Source organism: Epinephelus fuscoguttatus, linkage group LG13, assembly GCF_011397635.1.
Source record: "Epinephelus fuscoguttatus linkage group LG13, E.fuscoguttatus.final_Chr_v1".
Lineage (NCBI taxonomy): Eukaryota > Metazoa > Chordata > Actinopteri > Perciformes > Serranidae > Epinephelus > Epinephelus fuscoguttatus.
The window spans coordinates 22,126,033-22,141,711 of NC_064764.1; the positions used below are offsets into that span (position 1 = coordinate 22,126,033).

Consider the following 15,679-nt stretch of genomic DNA (forward strand, 5'->3'; position numbering starts at 1 on the left):
ATTAAGATACTCAAAAGTTGCTTCCATGTATTATATATGTGCATTATTGGGTATTTGCTTTCACAACACACTGTGCTAGTGTGTTATTTTAGTCCATAAATAAAGGGGTGCAACCAGGCTATTCGTTTGAAATTATAGGTTTTGCAGTGTGGTATGTTGAAGGCCCCAAAAATAACTTATCAAATCAGCTTCTTCTTACTATGACTTTTTCCCCTGAATTTAGAATTGGTTATTTACACTCACCGGCCACTTTATAAGGTACACCTGCATTTAGGCATGTAGACACGGTCAAGACGACCTGCTGATGTTCAGATGGGCTGGTCTGAGTTTTTCTTTAAACACCACAGCCTACCTGAGTATTGTTGCTGGCCGTGTCCATCCCTTTATGACCACAGTGTACCCATCTTCTGATGGCTACTTCCAGCAGGATAACGCACCATGTCACAAAGCTCAAATCATCTCAAACTGGTTTCTTGAACATGACAGTGAGTTCACTGTACTCCAATGGCCTCCACAGTCACCAGATCTCAATCCAATAGAGCACCTTTGGGATGTGGTGGAACGGGAGATTCGCATCATGGATGTGCAGCCGACAAATCTGCAGCAATTGTGTGATGCTGTCATGTCAATATGGACCAAAATCTCTGAGGAATGTTTCCAGCACCTTGTTGAATCTATGACACCAAGAATTAAGGCAGGTCTGAAGGCAAAAGGGGTCCAACCTGGTACTGGTAAGGTGTACCTAATAAAGTGGCCGGTGAGTGTATGATTAATTTTGGTTTTCACTAAAACTAAAAGGAGCTCCATACGATATTAGAGCATATCTATGATTAAGAGGTTGTCTACACACGGCTCTCAACACGGAGGTGGCTGAACTGGCATCTGACAGTGCTGACAGAGAACCAGAGGGTGGGCACTTGCTTCAGCACAACACCATCCTGAAATCAGCAGTAACTGCCATATAGGTGCAGTGCAGAGTGGCAGTGATAAGCTATCCAGTGGGATACACAAACAGGACTCACATGTACAGAGGCTATGACTTGATTCTCTGATCAGGATCCCATTACTCCACCATATCTTTACATAGCAAATATTTGTCATTACAGTATACCCTGAATATCATTTAGATGTTGTTTAAACTTACATGCAACCTTCATTTATATTCTGGAAAAAAACTGAGGAACAGGAGCCTGCTTTTACAAGTGTGCTGAGAAAACAAGAAGTAACAATAAACATAACAGTAATTACAGGCAAAATGCAGTGATAAAATAAGCTCAGATATCCAGTAATGAAAGAACATAGTTTAAAAAAACAACTTATAAGTAGTCTATTACTGAATCAGTGTGTTAGTCAAAAACACTGTCACAAGAACATGTGGCCCACAGCTGAGATGAATCATCAGGAAATGTGTTTGTCAGTGATACAATGCACAAAAAAAAGAAGAAACTTTTGGTTATTAAACTGGTCCCAGACTCTTGTATAACCTCGAACTTACAAAACGCGTATCCTCCAAACATTTGCGCAGTTCTGTGTCACGTGACCGAGGTCCCACCTCACCACTTTAAGCTGTTGTAGTTGTGAAAACAGCTGCTGTGGTCAAGGCTCTCCTCTGTCTGACAAACACAGGCAGCGATGGAGAACTTCAGACAGTTCCTGGTCGCCTTGTGTGCCGCCGCCGCCGTCGGTGTTGTCTCCATTATATTCGTGCTGAGATGGGTCCTGCATTTTAAAGAGGGTTTAGCCTGGGATGGAGGACTGGCTGAGTTCAACTGGCATCCGGTCTTAATAGTCATCGGGTTTATTTTCTTGCAAGGAACAGGTGAGAGGAGTCTGTCTTTTTTTTTTTTTTTTTAAGAAATGTGGTGGGTAAATGTAGATACTTGCTGAAAATATGTAAACAACAGAAGGAAATTATTGCTCAAGGCCAAGTTACACAAGACTTTCTTTTTCCCACTATGTCAGAGGGGAGGTCGCTTCTAATAAGTGCGCAATTATAAAGCGTCGCCTACCAACCAAACCTCTTTTGAAAATGCGACCATTTAACATTGATCACGTTCAACTGAGTTTGCTACGACAAATAGAGACATGTAATTAAATGTGAGTAAATTATGAGCGAAGCCTGACAATTCGCCTTAGCAACATGAGCAAATTTCTGTCAAGGGTGAATGAAATTTTGACACATGGCATGTCAACTTCACATATCATTTACACAGACGGTAGTAGAGCTTCCTTTAAGTTGTTGCCATCAACAAGCCTACACTTTTTACACATCAATCTTGAAAGAGGACATTTCATATATTCTCCTATAGTCTAAGACACTCCAAAAACTATTGGTAAACATGAACAACTTTCTACCAAATCCAAAAACAAAAGTGCGAGACTTGTCATAGGGAATAAAGTCTGCAGCTGCTCCATAGGCAATGTATTGGGAAAGATGTTATACATGAAACCAAGAGCATTCCAATAGAATAAAGCTCATTTTGGTATTAAAAAAAGATAAAAACATTATGTGGATCCACAAAATCAGGCCCCCATTCATTTTATATGGAGCAGCTCCAGACTTACACTTGATGAGATGGTGAGTTTGAGGCGTCCTATCTGGTTTCTTGCTTTGAGAGTAGCTCATGTTCACAAATATTGATTGAATTTTCCTCGGCCATTGAAAAACATGCTTGAGTTCATTAAAACATGTTTCATACTGTCAAATTTTAAAATATGCGTCATAGTTGCATCACAAATTGTTTGAATGAAACTGAGTTACCTTCTCTTGCAGCCATTGTCGTCTACAGGCTCCCATGGACATGGCAGTGCAGCAAGCTGATAATGAAGTTTATCCACGCGGGCTTGAATTTACTAGCCTTCATTCTCGCTGTCATATCTTTGGTGGCGGTTTTTGACTTCCACAATGCTGCCAAAATCCCCAACATGTACAGTCTGCACAGCTGGCTGGGCCTGACAGCAGTCATACTGTACTGTCTACAGGTAAATACGCTCTATTTATTTTGAGTTATTTGAAGAAATGGATGATAAAGAAAGGCTGCTGGTTTGGTTTTGTGGTGCTGATCATGCTACTCATAATAAAAAGTACATAGTTTTAAAGTTTGCACCTGACAGACTTTTTTTTACAAACCTTTTACGGAGGTATGAACATATTTGAAACAATACATACAGAGTAGAGCAGACCGATTTACACACTGAGAAACAACACACTCTTCTGGTGTTTTCTAAAACGCTAAGTCATTGTGAACAACAGTCTCATTTAATACAGTATCTGATAAGTGGATGTGTTTTTTTCTCCCTCAATGAGCAGCTTGTTCTTGGAGTTGGCATGTACTTGATACCAATTACACCTGCGTCCTGGAGAGCAGCCTTCATGCCCCTCCATGTCTACAGTGGTCTTTTAATCTTCACCGGCGTGATAGCTGTGGCACTCATGGGCATCACTGAAAAACTCATTTTTGGCCTGTAAGTATTAAAAAAGAAATAAAGGCTTGTAAAAGTTTATTAAATTACAAAGCAGGTGTACAATGTTAATGTGCATAACTTCAATTTTTTGTTCTTCGTCACCAAGGAGCAACCCAAAGTACAAGGACTCTCCCCCAGAGGCAATTTTTGTTAACATTCTGGGACTCCTCCTCGTGGTTTTTGGAGCTCTTATCCTCTGGATTGCCACTCGAACGTCTTGGAAACGCCCCAGTGACCAGACCCTGCATACTCTGCATACCAACGTGGGAGGTGAAGACAGCAGCAAAGTCGGTCCAGTTATGTCTCAGCTGTCTGATGGAACTGATGCTGAGCCGTCTGGGGATGTCAGACGGAGGAGTAACAAACTAGATGAGCAGGATAACTGATTAAAAAATATCCGACTTGGAGTGGAGACTGTTTCCAGTGCTGAATGTATGTATACCCAGTCTACACTGGTCAGAGAAAGTCAAAAGGAATATGTTTTGGCTGGTCTTTTGATACTTCGCTTTCTCTCTTGCACCTTAAAGTATTTTGTTGTTGTTTCTCCAACATGTATTGTTATGAGTGCATGTAAATAATATTGAGCTACTTTATAACTAGATTCAGATTATGTGTGTAAACTATATTGTCATACATGTACCACAATCATGACAGATTTTCTATTTGTATATTGTCTCTTTAGTTTTGTCATATCAAGGTTTCTGAACTATCCACATTTTACAATAAATATTTGCAACTTCTAACTAGCATCTCTGTATATTAAGAAATAGATGACATGCAAAAAGAAAAGGAAAAAATGTATACAAAAGAATACTGTCAATAAATATAAGCACCAATTTGTGGTAGTAGGCCAAGATACCACTTAAACCATTAGTGCTTTGGGTCATGTTACTGTTCTATATTAATGCCTTTCAAAGATAATATTATAATATTCATTCACAATATGAACCACTAACATTAAGTACTATACTCAAAGGCTTGTCCTCACACTGTTAACACTTCCTTTTTTGAGGTTTAGCTCTTAGTTCTCCATCTTTGACCTCAGATGGCAGCAGCACGTCCACGTCAAAGCGAAGCCCCTCTTTTTGTCTTTTCCCAGCACCTGTAGTTGTGCTGGCAGCCCGTTTGTTTTGGCTGTACATTGGCTATAGGCATTTGGTGTCAGGTCGAGAACCTGCTGTAAGGTTTGTAATACACACATAAATGTCATGTTAGCTGTAGTATCCGATAGTTGTAACATTCTTTGTATTTGTCGCTGTGTTTGTAGCCCAACTTGTTTTATTCATTGTGCGGACAGTGGGGTTGAACGCGCATGACAGCACTGCGGACCAAGGTCCGGTTAACTGTTAGCTAGCTGCTAACCAATAAAGCTAATGCTACATCTCTAACCAAAAAGGGTGAGATAAATTAGCCAGGTGACACTTTCTGTCACCTCAAAAACATTTTAGCGTAAGATACTACATTTATATACCCGCGGTTTTAGGAATTACTTATCAAAAGCAGTTCAACAATGATGGCTAAGCTAGCTCTGTAGCCTGTCATAACAAGGAAGGCTAGCAGCGGCAGAGGCCGATTGGATGCTAACGCTGCGTGTTTTCTATGAAACAACTGTGCTATTTGCAAAATCAAACGTCATATTAACACGAGGCAGGCTTGTAGTTTGAAACCGTATACTACAAGCTGACAATGATCAGAGACATGTAACTGAAACAGAGAGGATAACCCGGTGCTAAGCTAACCGGGTGTACACTGTTGTATCAGCGGTAGGGTGGGGCTCTCTGCTAGCTAGCTGACAATGACTGGTCAGTCGGGCTGTGGGTTTTAACCGAGTAACATCTAGCTGAAAGTATTTGTCTCCAGACAGATAAGATGTTTAACTCACCCAGCTGCAGAGAAGACAGTAAACACTGTTGGATTATGATTTTAACTGCCAGATCAGGCTGGGTAGTAGCTGTCTCCATTGTAGTGCAAGGTGGTACTGAAGCTGAGAGCATCACCTGTCAGGAGATGCTTGAGTTTTAACAAGCTTCTAAAGCATTTTAGATAAGATAAGATAGAACTTTATTCATCCCGAGATAAACTACTGTGTAGGAGTTTCAATGCAAAGTTATAGGGGTGCAGATACAAAGCATGCAGTATACAAGGACCAAAATAACAAAGTAGAAGAAGCAATGTACAGCAAATATGAAATACAATGTAAAGCAACTATGAAACTAAATATAAGAAGTAGCCCACAGTAAGGTTCAAAAACTGGCTAACAGCTGCAAATTCTATCAAAAAGCTACCAATAAGGTGCAACCGATATATACAGTATACAATGGCACAAATAGGTTAACTGTTGCTTATAAATATGTTTGTATACTGTTAGATCTGAGGTAGTTGGCATAAGAGTGCCAGAGTGCATGGTTAACACAGAATGTTCATGATTATGTCCATGACATTCCCTAAATGTCACATCATTGCCAACTATGTCATGTGAGTCAGCTGTGAGGTGTTGAGTCTGTCTGACAGAATCTCATGATACACTGTATGTGTGTGAGAGAGAGATTTTATTTATCAGTAAACAGTACAAACACAAGGAGACCACTCCACCACCAGGACACCCTTGAAGTTTGTTTTTTGTCTGATATACTTGAGTCGTAACATTACAATATATTATGTAATATGAGGACAAACAAACTGTGTTGTTTTTGTACAGCTGTGGCATTATGTCTGACAAAAGCGAGCTGAAAGCAGAGCTTGAAAGGAAGAAGCAACGCTTGGCTCAAATCAGAGAGGAGAAGAAAAGGAAGGAGGAGGAGCGCAAGAAGCAAGCGGTATGTTTAACATTTTGTAAATGCTTTCAATATGATATTGAATGCAAGAATTAAGAAGGGGAATGAATGACTTCAAAACCATTAATGTCTCAGTGTGAAGAGTGCAAAACCATTTATTTAGTTGAATGCAAACTTTTCCTACACTTAATTTTTGTGAGTGTTGGTAGTCCATATCCTGCAAGACTTCATTGATGGCCATGATTTCCATCAGTGTCAATGCAGTTTAGAGCTTAAAAATGCTGATGGCTAGGTTGAGACATACACAGCAGGTTCCAAGGTGTCTTACAAGGACTTGTCATACTAATTTTTAAATAAGTAGTATTGTTTATAAGTAATGCCATTTATAACATTAAGTGGTTTGAATTGGAATATGGATATTTAGAGATGGCATAAGTGGGTAACGTGTTGCTATGTTTTCCAGGCGGACCAATTGAAAGAAGCTGTACAACACCAGGATGATTCAGACCTGGAGAAAAAAAGACGTGAGGCTGAGGCTCTTCTACAGAGCATGGGCATAACCCCAGATGTTCCTGTTGGTATGTTATATATTACCTGTTGGTGGATTGTACATACTGAGCTATCATTATACCTATATCTTTAAGACTCTGTAACCCACCAGGAAAAAAACAGGCTTATCCACAGGGTTCCTGGACATAACATTTCCATACATTCTGTGTAATATATCCTCCTAAATACCTGTTTTTAAACAAAACTATTATAATAGCTCATGTACCATAATATCACACATACACTGCAGTTACTGTATAAGGACAGTCAATATTTTTATTCAATGTTTTGGCACTTTGACTAGGGTTTGAGGGTGATACACTTTAATTTTTGGGTGAACAGCGTAGGAATCGTTGCATTTATTATTCCATGTCCCTCAAAGCAGATTTCAGCAGTAGGGTAATGAGCTAAAACATACAGATATTTTAATGGTCAAACAGTGGAATGCTCTTTGCTGACCAGCTCAGTCACCTGACCTCAGTACAGCTGATCATGTGTTTGACTTCTTAAAGACCAGACTGAAGGCAGAAGCTCAGAAACAAGCAAGAGGTGAATATGGCTGTGGGATTCTTCGTCATTCACTGCTATGTTTGTACAGCCAAATTTTAGATATTATGATAAATTCATATTTACTTGTCTTATTATTTTCTGTCCCCTAACACTGGATTTATGTATATATTAAAAGGCAGTCATCTTAATACTATTTATCTGGTTAGGATGCAAAACACCCCAGCATTTTAATCCTATTGTCGTTATCATGAAGTTAAAATGTGATTATTTCATCATAATAATGCCAGATTTATTACGATGGAGTGCACAGCCAACACAGAAAAATGTGTCAGTGCTTAAATGAGCTGCCACCTGCTAAGTACTTTAAGTACATTTCCTGAAGACAAAAGTACATGGTAAGGTAACCAACTAAGCGAAGCAGAGTGGAGGTTTCTAACACAATGTCATCTCCTTTCAAGGAGCATTTTAGGTGAGACTAAGTGGTTCAGGTGCAACAGCCATCTTTGCAGGTGGGTGAGTGTATGGTCTACAGGAAACAGTGAGCAATCAAGTTGCACCTTTTATACTGCCATAACAAAACAAACTGTAACATTAAGACAGCAAACTCAAGGTAGACAACATATTCTTTGTTACAGCAAGGGAAGCAAACATAAAGAAAATAATGATTAAACTACGTTGCAACGTATGATGGCATAATCTCCTTCATGGAAAAGTATCACCATTTAGCTTTAAAGAAATTCCTTTATGGTCTCACAGGATAACACCAAATTAGAAGCATGAGTTAACACTACTGAAATATACTTAAATCACCTACTCTCAATACAATAAAATACTCTTAAAGTAACACCATAGTATTGTTTCTCCGTTTTGGTTCCGTACATAATGTTTTAGAAACAGTTAGGCCAACATAAAGCCAATTCAGGCAGTAATTTATCTTGTGGAAAAAAACTACAGCATTTATATTTAAACTCTCTTGATAAAATTATTTGTGAAACTTGGCAACTAAGCAGGTTTGTTTTACATGCAGGCTGTGATATCCATACAAACAAGCTGCCTTTAAAATTATTGACTAGCATGGGAATATATGCTCAATGCTCATGGACGGCACATGATCAGACAAGTCCACTCTCACCTCAAGAGTCTCTTCCACATGCAAAGAGAAGGGGAAAGAGTTCAAAGAGATCAGCAACACTTACAGTATATTGAACAACTTTATTGTTAAAGGCCCAGAGACACCAAGACAAAATTTAAGAACTAGTGTTGATGAAGGCTGAATGTTACATCACCTGTGTCTCGGCCCAAAAGTTGCACTGAACACACTGCAAACACTACAGCCAACAAGCATGTGCCTTCTGCGCCTGTGTGAGAGGAAGTAACTCCTTCTATAGCAGCAGGCGGCAGCAGTCAGTTGGTGCTTCTCAAAGTCAAGGAAGAGTCCTTCAAAATTCTGCTAAGGGACTGTTCCAGTGTCAGGGACGCTTTGAATTCTACGGACGATCAAGTCCTTCCTTCACAGAATTTACAAGGATGCATGTGTGTATCCTCAGTAGGCATGAAGTGCCCACAATATGTTGCGCACGATTTACCGGAATTAAAGGCAGGGCCTCTTCAAAAACACACACCTGGGCAGTCGCTGGCCTGTTCCAATGTGTGTTGACTAAATGCTAGGAGGGAGTCTTGCCTAGCCTCCATAGGACGCAACTTGGAAGGATCCGTATTACCAATGAAGCATCCTTGACTTTGAGAAGCACCATGTATTTGTCATTCAAAAAGGGAAACTGACAGGACGGATTCAAGTCGCTCGTTAGCCAGTTAGCACATAAAAACACTACCTGATGTTGAAAGACCAAAGTGTGTTAAGAACTGTTTCTGCTAAAGAGCTCAATAGCTAAAAAAAATCATACCTAATTTAACAAGTTTGATTCAATGTCACGTCCTTTTGACTTTCTCTTCTTGTGCGCTGAGCTGAACTGCCAATTAGAATGACTTCATTCTCCAATAGACTCCGATGTCGATTCAACATGGTGAATCTCCTGGAAAAAAAGCTGACAAGAGACGACTAGTGCCAATGGTGCAGGACACACTGCACAAACTAGGGTGAAGCACGCTCACCATGTTGGTCTTACAATAAAGGTTTTCCATATACTACAAGTGTAACAAACCAACTGAGAAGTGGCAAAAAACATGTTACTGCAACTTTTCCTCTCATAAATAACCTCTCAAACATGAGTCTGACGTTTAGATCTCTCACATTTCTAATATTTCTAGTGGATTCCATAAAAACATGTCCATAAACACCTCTACAATCCAAGGGTAAGCCCTGATAGATTAAAAAAGGTTAAATAATACTGTCATAGACTGTATTAACATCAGTTTATAGAGTTCATCCATGAGCAGGGACTGTAACAGCACTGACATGTTGCTAACAGCAGGTGGCAGAAGAGATCCATAAGAAAATCTTCATGAGCCTCACAGGATGCAGACAGACCTGAAACAAAAATGAAAAGAATCTTTTTAATCATTTGTATTGCATTTATTCAAAACATTACATATAAAGACAAAATCAGCTTAAGTTTGTTAAGTACAGACTGATTTGTATATTGAAACTCATTTTGCTACCGATGTCAAGGCTTCACACGCATCACAACACACTCACTAACATGTAGCCGTCAGGAAATCTACATTAAGACTGATAGCATTCAGCATGGACACATTTGCACTCTGTTGTGAGAAGCTTTTTGGTGTCTTGCACACTGTAACAGATGATTATTGTCTGTTTCACTATCTAGTCCCTCCTCCCATCTCTCCAACTACCAAATCGGCAGGCACACCGAGTGAGGCAGGGAGCCAAGACTCTGATGGAGCTGTGGGACCCAGGTACACACACACACACACACACACTTCTCAGCAACAGTTTGAGTAACAACATTTTTCCCTGCTGCTTCCCGTACAGTACATGACAAGTATGGAAACAATGGCAACATCCCTATTTATGAAGAATTAACGTCCATTTATCCCCCCAAGGGAAAATGCTTACATGCATACGTCTTTATTGAGCTTTATATGTCTCCTCAAAACGTGCTTTCTGTGCTCTTTATGTGCTCAGTTGTGCTTATGCCAGCAGGAATGTAATTTCAGCGTCCTTGTCACGGCCTCTCAAGCCACTTAAACTGCAGATGTGTTGTTCAGCAAATTAGTTCTGAAGTGTTTTGAGTATTGCCTAGGAAAAAAAATGTAGGTGTGTTTGTGCTTTATAAGCTTTGCATCACTTTTAACTCCAGACAAAGGCTGTGAATAAATTTAAAGCATGATTACACTAAGAAGAGCTGAGCTAAAATCTTTTGGAAAGTCTCACACCATCACAGTGAATGATGACGAGTTTATGCCAACTGAGTGCATGTTTATTTAATTTGTGTGCCGTTGAATTAGGACGATCCTAAATTAACAATAAAACAGCAGGCTGCTGTGATGCCTGGGGGACTTCTTAACCCCTAATTAGAGCCCCTTCCCTGGGCTGAAACTCAAGCTCCCCCAGTGTCCCATCAGGCCCAGGGAGCTGTTCCCCCTACGTGTTGACTCATTTCCCTCACCAGCATGGCCATTTCCTACACACATGGAGGTCATGTTTTCTCCCTGAGGGTTCTCTCTCTCCCTCCCTCTCTGTCTGCACAACACTCAGAGCCTTTGGTGTGACACAGTTCAGGCTGTATCAGCCCCGCAGGCTGCACATTACACCCTGTGTCATCTCACTCTGAAAGGTGGTGTGTCCATGCATTTTAAGCAGATACATTCTTCCATCTCTGAGCTGTGTGCAGGCAGATTCAAGAAATAAAAAAAAACAAACCAACACACAAAAGATCCGGTTTTTATGTTTTAATAACATGCAAATTCAACTGATTTATGACCTAGGATCCAATCAGCATGTTGTGTGCCATAACGCTAACTTTATCTCCTCTCCTCATTTGTGCTCGTTCGTCTCCTCTCACTAATGCTGCCTTGTTGCTGTGACACTAACCAGGACTCTGCACTGGGACTCTGACCCGTCCACTCTTCAACTTCACTCTGACTCTGAGCTGGGGTACTGGACACTCTCTTCTCTCCTTTCCTGGTCATTTTCCCTTCTCTCAATCTATGGCATGATTACTTTGTCTTTCAAAGTCATTGCTCAGATAATGCAGTCCAGAAAAAAGAGTCAAGTCGTGCATGCAAGAGTGGTCAGAATAAAGCTTTTAATTGATTCACATTGGTTGGTACACTAATCTGAAGTCTTTGCCATCTCATGAAACACACTGAGTAAGCAGGATGAATGTATTGTATGTTTTTTTTTTCTTGTTAAAATCATTACACTTTTGTGGTGATAATGAGCTGTGCAAAGTGTGAGATGTTCTGTGCTTTTAGGCGTGGAACCCCAAAACTGGGAATGGCCAAAATCACACAGGTGGACTTCCCTCCACGTGAGACGGTGTCCTACACAAAAGAGACCCAGACACCTGTCATGACTCAGCAAAAAGAAGGTGAATCTCACACATTATTACACAGGTTTACCTATGGTGTGTTGATAATATGTCGATACCGTGATATGAGATTGGATATCATCTTAGATTTTGGGTATCGTAATATCATAAGTGTCTTTTCCTGGTTGTAAAAGCTACATTACCGCAAAGTGATGCAATTTACCAACTTAGTCATTATATTCACAATACTATATGATTATTTATCGAAAATTTCATGTAAATATTTTGTGAAAGCACCAGTAGTCAACCCTACAATATCGTCACTAACAATATCGAGATATGTTAAAAAATATGTGGATATTTGATCTTCTCCATATCACCCAGCCCTGAGTTAACCTTAAAAATGGACGAAACCTGTGTGCACATGAACCTAACTGATCGATTATGTGGACTAGGGCTGCAACTAACTATTATCTTCATTATCGATCCACCTGACGATTATTTTTTAAACTAATCGATTAATTGTTTGTTCTAAAGAACGTCACAAAATGATGAAAAATGTTCATTTCGGATTCTCAAAGTCCAAGGAGATGTCTGTATAAGTCTTGCTTTGTCAGCCCCAAACCCAAAGATATTCAGTTTAATATGATATAAAACTAAAAGCAGAAAAAAATCAATTTTTGAGAGGCTAAAAATGCATTTTCTGCCATTTTTGCATGAAAATGACTTAAGCAATTATAAAAAATATTTTCTGTTGATTGATTAGTTGACTAGTCGTTGCAGCTCTAATGTGGATGCAGTAAAAATGTGGTGTTCCATTAAAATGTAAAGCTCCTTTTCAAACAAACGTTTTGTTTTGCCGCCACTTGTGGAAATAAATTCATGACGGGGGGTGTTGTTGGCTGTACGAGTGCCCAAGTGGGTACCGGAAGTTGACAACAAGTGGAAGGGATTTGATTCGAGATCAAAGTAATGGAAAAAATGAGGCCCAGGAAACACAAGAATTGGAAGGAGAGATTAAATTCAGACAAGCCGTGCTCCTCTGAACCTTACGACCAAGTCTGCTCCGGTATAATTAATGAGCAGGATGAGAAAACCAGTGACAGGAAGGAGAAATGCGATTGAGGGGGAAGATATGAAGCGCTGCGCATACGACTGCTTACTGCCTCTGAAGCATGTCGATATGTATGTAATTGCTGCACTGGAGCTTTCATGCGGTCGGCCGAAGAGAGTATTCGGGCTACTACTAACACCACATGCTGAACACATGTTCCATAAAATATGCAATATTTGTGGGTGTGCGGCTTACTCTTGGTTGATTTATGTAATGACAGATGGCGAATAATGCGGTCTGCTGAAATCCTGATTAGGTTTTTTGTTTTGTGTTCATGTTTTGTTTTTGTGTTTTTCCAAAGAAATATCAGAAGTATTCCACAAAACCTCAAACTCTCGGAATGAGTCTGTCTTTTAAGTCGTCTGCTCAATTTATTTGCATCAGCTAACACGTCTTTTTAAGCATCCTTGAAAGCCTGGTTAGGGTTTTAAACAGCGTATGGGTTGTTGGTTGTTGTCCCATCAGGTGATGTGCAGTAAATCCTGAGGTGGCATGCAGCACGAGCAAGATGAAATTGTGTGATTTTGTGGAAAACTATGAGCAGAACTAGTGAAGGATGAAGAGCATCCCTCTGCTCCTCATCGCTCTTTACTCTGGACTCTACTGGGCATTGTAAAACTGTGTTAAACAACGATGGTTTCTGCCAGCTGTTCAACACGAGGCCCCCTTCCCCTCTCTGCCACTATGTAATCATTTCATCAACTCCCTCGCTTCCCTGTCTTCTCCCTTCACCGAACAGGCACATAACAAAACACACTCAGTGACATTGTGCATTTTCACACCATCACTTCTGGCACTCGATGAGACGGCATCCCCTTCCTAGCTTGCTCCCCTCGGCGCATTTTTGATGTGTGGGGTGGCGTCAGGCCTGTTCTCTGATTGAGCGATTTATCATGTTGTCAAAAGGAGGCAACGGCGCAGCACTCTCAAGGTCAGCAGGCGGTGGCATTAGAGGGAGCGGCTGCCGTGCCCCAGCTGCTACAAACCGAGGGTTCCCACAGTGTGTGCAAGACATCTCAGAAAAAGGAGTAAAAGATTTAAGATTTTAACATCACCTGCCCTGTTGACCCAAAGAAAACCCCCCGAACAGTCAAGGAGAACGCATCATCGGGTTATATGATTTGTTTTTGTTAATGCAGAGTTTCTAACTTTGATACAGTACCTTGAAAAATAATGATATTTAATACAATTTTCAATACAACTGGGATGAATTAACATAGAGGGCATATAATTTACAGTTCTTAAATGATGAATACAATAAGGATATAACATGACATCAACAACTTTTCTTTGTTCTTAGAAACCAGAAGAGTGACGGAAGTAAATAGAAATGAAACTTCAGAAAATTTCGATTTCGAAATAATGATTACAGTGACCAAAATTGTCTTTTAGTATCAGTGTTATCACAGTATTGTAAAAATGCACTAATATGCACACTGAAATAATTTCATCAAGGTAATTTTCACCACAAATAGAATTAGCAGCACTATGCAGTTTTTGTTTGCATAAACATTAAAATAATAACAGCCATTTCCTTATGTAAACATATGAAAACCATATCAAATGTGCATTAGCATTAAAGATAGCCTGTCTTTAAGATACTTGCTTAAGTGTCTGTGTCATTGGCCACGTTTACATGCACACTAATATTCCACTATTATTCCGAGTATGATAGTAATCTGAATTTGATGCGGTGCATGTAAAAAGCATATTCTGAGTTAGGCCTTTATCTAAATTTAGCAATTTCCGATTAAGACGTGGGAGATGCCAGTATTATTCAGCTTTTAATAGCAATGTTTGGACATCTATACAGCACATTGGGAACATGCATCTCAATTGGGATTTTTGCTGCAATTTGTGACACAATCTCTTGCCTGTTTATGGTAGCTTCTCTGAGTTGTCATGGAAACCAACTTGCCAACATTTTGCAAGGCTGTGGTACAGAGTCATTCTCAAAAGAAAAGCCCACATTTCTGCTCAGAAGGAGGAACACCTACTTATAAACACTATTTAAGACTTGTATATCAACAGGTTTTTGGATCTGTGCAACTATTGTAACACCGACCTTCTTAAGAAGGTGGTTGAAGGAATGAAAGAGGGAGGCTGCGTTTGCACAATCTAACAAGTCTGCCACCAGTGGAAAATTTTGAAAGAATCCTATTTTGATGCTAAGAATCACAATGGCACAGCAACTTGAGCTGTCTTGTCTATATTTTGATGTGATAAACGTCATGTTAGGGCACAATAATCAAAGTATGCACATCTGCATGTAAACAGGAATATTAGTGGAATATTTCTTTTCATGAGGTATGTAAACAACGTTGTAGGAATATTGTCTTTTTCAAAATAAGGGCAAAAACCAGATTCTTTTGTGCATGTAAACCTAGCCAGTGTCGATGTCGACAAGGGACCAATAGCATCACTGGATTTGCCTTCTGCATACCCACTCTGTAAACAAGGGAACAGAAAAACAAACCCTCAGTGCATGCTGCACCTGCGTCTGGCAGACTGTTGCTAACTTTGGTGCAATAAACAAACAAGGTTTTAAGAATAATTAAAATTTTAAACGGTAATACTACCTGTGAGGATTTCACCGCCATTTATCTTAAAAACCAGAAACCATTTCATCCTTAGTAGTAGATATTAATAGCAGAGAGTGAGAAACCACAGCTGGCTGTATCAGTACTGCTGAAAATGAATATTGAAGCTGTTTCAAATTTTCAGAATCAGTTTGAATGTAACACTAATGTGGACACTATTGGATCATTCTGCTGCACAAAATGACCTAGCCAGTCTTGAAATTGCCTCTCAGA

The 15,679-nt window shown here is 39.8% G+C and overlaps 2 protein-coding genes across 2 annotated transcripts in view; both read left to right on the top strand.

Moving 5' to 3' along the window:
- The first annotated feature begins 1,540 nt into the window (after positions 1-1,540).
- Positions 1,541-4,208, top strand: LOC125899431 (plasma membrane ascorbate-dependent reductase CYBRD1). The gene is made up of 4 exons (XM_049593744.1): positions 1,541-1,819; positions 2,774-2,982; positions 3,311-3,465; positions 3,572-4,208. The coding sequence occupies exons 1-4, from the start codon at positions 1,633-1,635 to the stop codon at positions 3,849-3,851; spliced, it is 831 nt and encodes a 276-aa protein (XP_049449701.1). The 5' UTR covers positions 1,541-1,632; the 3' UTR covers positions 3,852-4,208.
- Positions 4,209-4,499: 291 nt separating this feature from the next.
- The window catches only part of dync1i2a (dynein, cytoplasmic 1, intermediate chain 2a), a 29,426-nt gene continuing 18,246 nt past the window's right edge, over positions 4,500-15,679 (top strand). The window contains exons 1-6 of the mRNA XM_049593321.1: positions 4,500-4,649; positions 6,164-6,281; positions 6,703-6,817; positions 10,088-10,175; positions 11,317-11,376; positions 11,697-11,812. Of these exons, the coding sequence (XP_049449278.1) occupies positions 6,174-6,281; positions 6,703-6,817; positions 10,088-10,175; positions 11,317-11,376; positions 11,697-11,812 (487 nt within the window). The 5' untranslated portion in view covers positions 4,500-4,649; positions 6,164-6,173. The remainder of the gene's footprint in view (positions 4,650-6,163; positions 6,282-6,702; positions 6,818-10,087; positions 10,176-11,316; positions 11,377-11,696; positions 11,813-15,679) is intronic.

Coding starts and splice junctions, on each gene's coding strand:
- LOC125899431 (XM_049593744.1), top strand. CDS start 1,633: ATGGAGAACTTCAGACAGTTCCTGGTCGCCTTGTGTGCCGCCGCCGCC. Junction 1,820..2,773: donor TATTTTCTTGCAAGGAACAG/GTGAGAGGAGTC, acceptor CTTCTCTTGCAG/CCATTGTCGTCTACAGGCTC. Junction 3,466..3,571: donor GAAAAACTCATTTTTGGCCT/GTAAGTATTAAA, acceptor TTCGTCACCAAG/GAGCAACCCAAAGTACAAGG.